This window comes from Octopus sinensis, linkage group LG2 (genome assembly GCF_006345805.1).
Source record: "Octopus sinensis linkage group LG2, ASM634580v1, whole genome shotgun sequence".
In the NCBI taxonomy this organism is placed as follows: domain Eukaryota; kingdom Metazoa; phylum Mollusca; class Cephalopoda; order Octopoda; family Octopodidae; genus Octopus; species Octopus sinensis.
Genome location: NC_042998.1, coordinates 182,084,831 through 182,089,830, shown reverse-complemented (window position 1 = coordinate 182,089,830; position 5,000 = coordinate 182,084,831). Strand labels below are relative to the sequence as shown.

At 33.9% G+C, this 5,000-nt stretch overlaps 1 protein-coding gene across 1 annotated transcript in view; it reads left to right on the top strand.

The window, feature by feature from the left end:
- LOC115232598 (hemicentin-1) overlaps positions 1 to 5,000 on the top strand; it is an 84,969-nt gene that overhangs the window by 47,129 nt on the left and 32,840 nt on the right. The window contains exon 4 of the mRNA XM_029802570.2: positions 1,545 to 1,713. Coding sequence (XP_029658430.1) covers positions 1,545 to 1,713 — 169 coding nt within the window. The remainder of the gene's footprint in view (positions 1 to 1,544; positions 1,714 to 5,000) is intronic.

Sequence of the window (5,000 nt, the reverse complement as noted above, 5' to 3'; positions counted from 1 at the left end):
TATAAAATAGCAGTCAACTATCCATTAAATCATACCTTACCGCCTTTGAAAAAAGAAGGACATGCCCGAGGATTTAGTCTGAGATAGTCTTTAAAATGGCGTGATCATAGATTTGATCCGAGGTCTGCTCGATTAAGTTTCACCTGAGGTTTTAAAAAATAGCAAAAATCAATGAGTTTCTAACTCTAAGGCCTCTATGGAGTCGTTTGACGTGCTAGAAATAGCAATTACATCATCAAACTACTCTCTTTCGTTTTAAAATGAGAAAGACACATTTGATGATGTAGTCTTAGATGACTATGCTTGGAGAAAGGATACGATTATACCATCTGGAACATATTTGACCATTTATACTACATTAGAATTTCTCTTGGAGCTGGCTTAGGGCTAAGCTACAACAACCAACCCTACTTATATTCCAACACAAAAATCACGGCCACATTTTACAGTGAAGAGCTTCGCTTCACAAATTTCCCCCGTCTTTATAAAGAAAATACGGTTTAACTTGTAGGTTAATTTTTACTTATATTGTCCTCGAGGAAATGAATACGAATTAAAATTGTTTCAGTGAAATTAGAACTCAAAAAGAAATGGAATTCGAATACGATTGTTTGCTCAAATGAAACTGGTGTCGAATTAGCCTTTATGTACTTCCAAAATTGATAAAATGGATGCCAAATATTTGCTTTGTTAAATCCAATCGGCCATGTATTCTTTCCTACAAAATTTAACTTTTATCCTTGTAAAAAATATTTGGATGGTTTGCGTTGAGTGACGTAATCTCCCAATGGTTCGAGTTCACGAACAGATTTCGATTCCCAGTAGCATTCATTTCATTTCTGAGCAAGATCTGAGCATCATAACACTTCCGCTTCCTTCTAAATATATATCCTTGTGCCTCATCAAATCTAAGGAGGATATCTCTCTCTATATAAAGCTGAAGTTGTCTGTGTATGGCAGGTTTGGTAGCCTTCAACTAACACTATCTTCTCCGAGACCCTGCGGCGCAAGTTGACCAAAATTGAGAGTATGATAGAAGAAGGCTTGCTCTTCCTTCCGTAGAAGATAAAATTCAAATCGGACCATGTTAACACCAAAAATTATTTACATCAAAAAAGTGCTTTTTTCTATGAAAATCCCTATTTTTTACGATATTTTCACTGCTGTGTCGCCACTTTTCGGTGTATTTCAACCAGAAAAATGTTCACTTGAAGAGAATAACAAGCTACATAATGCAAAATTTTTACTTTTCAAAAATTCCAATTCCAAAAATTATTTACATCAAAAAGGTGCTTTTTTCTATGAAAATCCCTATTTTTTACGATTTTTGACTGCTGTGTCACCATTTTTCGGTGTATTTCAACCAGAAAAATGTTCACTTAAAGAGAATAACATAATGCAAAATTTTTACTTTTCAAAAATTCCAATTCTAAAGGGTCGAAACAAACCCGAGCAACGCCGTAACAAAAATATTGTATCTAAAATAATTAATTATCATAACGAATTTATGTTAATTTGATTTTTACTCTTTTATATTTTGATAGGATGACCTCGCTGGTGTTGGAAAAGACTGTCCCCACCAAAACCAAGGTTTGACATCTTGTATCTCTGGTGGACGAATAGATGCCAGTTGCTGCGTGGATTCACACTTCAAACATGCGTGTCATTTTAAACTAGGCATAGCATCGGGTGTGCTGTGCTGTCGACTCCCGGGTAAGCCAAATGCTTCATATATTCATTACCTCAATCTACATTATTTCTTAGAAGCTAGTATATATATATACTAGCTTCTCTCCTTTTTTCTCTCCTCTTTTCTCTCCTTTTTTCTCTCCTCTTTTCTCTCCTTTTTTCTCTCCTTGTTTCTCTCCTTGTTTTTTTCTCTTCTTTTTTTCTCTCCTTTTTTCTCTCCTTGTTTTGCTTTTTTTCTGTGTTCCTTTCTGTAGAAGAGCGTAGGCTCAAAACGTAAAAGACTTTTTCAATTCCTGAGCGTTATACTAATACATGTTTGTTTTCTACACAACCTGTCTTCGTCTTTTGTTTTGTTTTTTCCCCCTATATATATATATATGTGTGTGTGTGTGTGTGTGTGTGTGTATAGAAATTAAATATAAATTACAAAATGGGACAAGAACGCAAAAACACACAAAAAATAGAAATAAAAAACAAGAATAGTAATAACAGGACAAAACAGCGGGTGTCTTACGACTTCAGACAATTTTAAACTTATCTTGGCTGGCGTATTTGAAAAATGCCTTTGCGGCAAACGAAGACAACAGTGTTAACATGGCAGCGGTCAAGCCGGAAAGACCAGTTTAAAGGCAGTCACGTGAGAGGACAGAAGAGAGAGAAAGAAAAGCAGGGAGCAAGGAATCAAAGAGAGAGAGAAAGAAAGGGACGAAGGCATCAAGGGGGAGAGAGAGAGAAGAAAGGAATTAAAGAGGGGAGAAGAAACAGGATTGGCTTAATAGTTGCCTAAAAATTCGCAAACCACTCCACCTCAAAATAGACATTCGTATATCTATCAACAGACTAGGTATATTAATTATTTATACAAGAGAATATCATAGTCCTACTTCAGCTGATTTTATACTCTTTTTACCGTCCCTTATGATGAGTATCGAGATTGGTTTTCCTAAACTCTTGTGTGAAACCGGCTGAAATGGGACACACACACACATACACACACATATATACGTAAATGTCGAACGATGAAAATGAGTGCTCAACACGGCATTGGTGGATAGAATTCCTTTATTTGTGTATTAAGGCTACCATTGGTTTCATGTTCAGAAAAATAGAAAAATATCTTAATTTTTCAAGCCAATCGCATGGAGGAATGGTGCCCGTCTCCATTTTGGATAAAAAACCAAAATGGAGTTTTTATGTATGTGAGTATAAATATATATATATATATATATATATATATATATATATATATATATATTATATATATATACTAATATTCACAAAGACAAACAGACAGATAGACACGTAGATAGATAGATAGATAGATAGATAGATAGATAGATAGGTAGGTAGGTAGGTAGGTAGGTAGATAGATAGATAGATAGATAGATAGATAGATAGATAGATAGATAGATAGATAGATAGATAGATAGATAGATAGATAGATAGATAGATAGATAGATAGATAGATAGATAGAGTGGGTGCGAGAATAAGTTGAAAAAATAGAGAGATACGTTGGAGAGAAAGACAGAGAAAGAGAGAAAGATCTTCATTTGAAGATTCCTTGTGTACAAAAAATAACAGAACTTCAATCAGATAAAAAGACAAACAAGCAAAAACTGCAGAAGGGAATAAAAAAGAAAGCAATCGTTTTATTTCCCTGTGACTATTTATGGAAGTCGGGGTTGGGGGTGCGTGACAATAACAATAGTAATAAATAAATCAGGAAAAGTGTGGGCAGTTATCTCGGTTCCCTCCTCTAACAGATCATATTACACAACACTATGTCATGGCTGTCACTGAAATATTCCTTAAGCAATGAGCTCGAGTGACGTGAATAGAGACGGAGCTTCGAATGGTTAACACAGCTGTTCGGCTATAGTTTCTTTTGTGAATTTCAACTTGTGGGATTTATGAAGTTCAGAAGATAGGGTAAAACTGGAAGGGAAAAGGGATCAAATGAAATATGAGGTAGAAATAATGGTGTTTATAAAAAAACCATTCAGCAAATACGTAGATCTGAAACAGTAATAAACTGTCATAGCTTAGATAGATAGACAGACAGACAGACAGACAGACAGACAAACGGACAGACAGACAGACAGACCGATAGATAGATAGATAGATAGATAGATAGATAGATAGATACATACATACATACATACATACATACATACATACATACATACATACATACATACATATATACATACATACATACATATATACATACATACATGCATACATACATACATGCATGCATACATACATACATACATACATACATACATACATACATGCATACCTACACACACATATATACATACGTGTGTGTGTGTGTGTTCCCACTTTTCTTGTAGGAAACACAGTTCCACAGTAGATCCAGTTTCCATAATTGTTTAGTTTTATCATTCATTTTATTTTCTTCTGTTTTCTTAATGCTTGTTTGTACGAACCCTTGTTGGAATTCTTTTATCAACGTTCCACTAAATCTCAGTGTTGATAGATGTGTGTGTATTACAATGTTCTTTGTTCTTTGTTTTAAGTTGCTTCTAATCTTATCTTCGTAACTGTTTCCTATTGTATTATTTGATTAAGCAATATCAACGGAAACTGTATAATGAGTGTACTATGTAGGAATAGTTACTGAGTTATAGATTGAAGTCATAAATATTGACTTAGTCTTGTCTTTTTTTGTTGGGAGCTTATACACAATTGTTGTACGTTGTTCATGTTTTCTTAATGATCATTGCATTACATTCTGTTTAATCGTACACTTCAAAGTTACGTTTATGTAAATGCATTTTTAGTCACCGGAAAATGTAACACTGTTTTGGCCTATTTAATATTTACATTCGTGAAGTTTACAATTCATGGCTGTACTGAAAGCAACCCATGTCATTGGTCATTTGAAGTCTGTTCTGCAGACTTTTATATCTATTGCTATTTTGTGCTCTGTGACCATAGCCGTGATCGCTGAAATAAACTAAAGAACGATAGGAAGTTGGCTTTTTCTTCTTTTCTTAATAACAACAGATAAATCTTTAAAGCGAATAACTTGAAATACAATATAGCCGACTCAGTAGAACAAAAACGAAGGCTAAGGGCAAACAGTTTATCATCTGCAATCAGATGCACACTTACTATAATAAAATCGATTTATTTCGTCTGAAGAGTGTGTTGAAGCATATTGTATTATATTTTATAAACGTAATAAAAATAAACTCCTCATATTTATATTTAATGGACGTCTAATTTCATTAATAAATTATCTTCTCCTTCTGAGGAAAATATTTGATTATATCATACATGA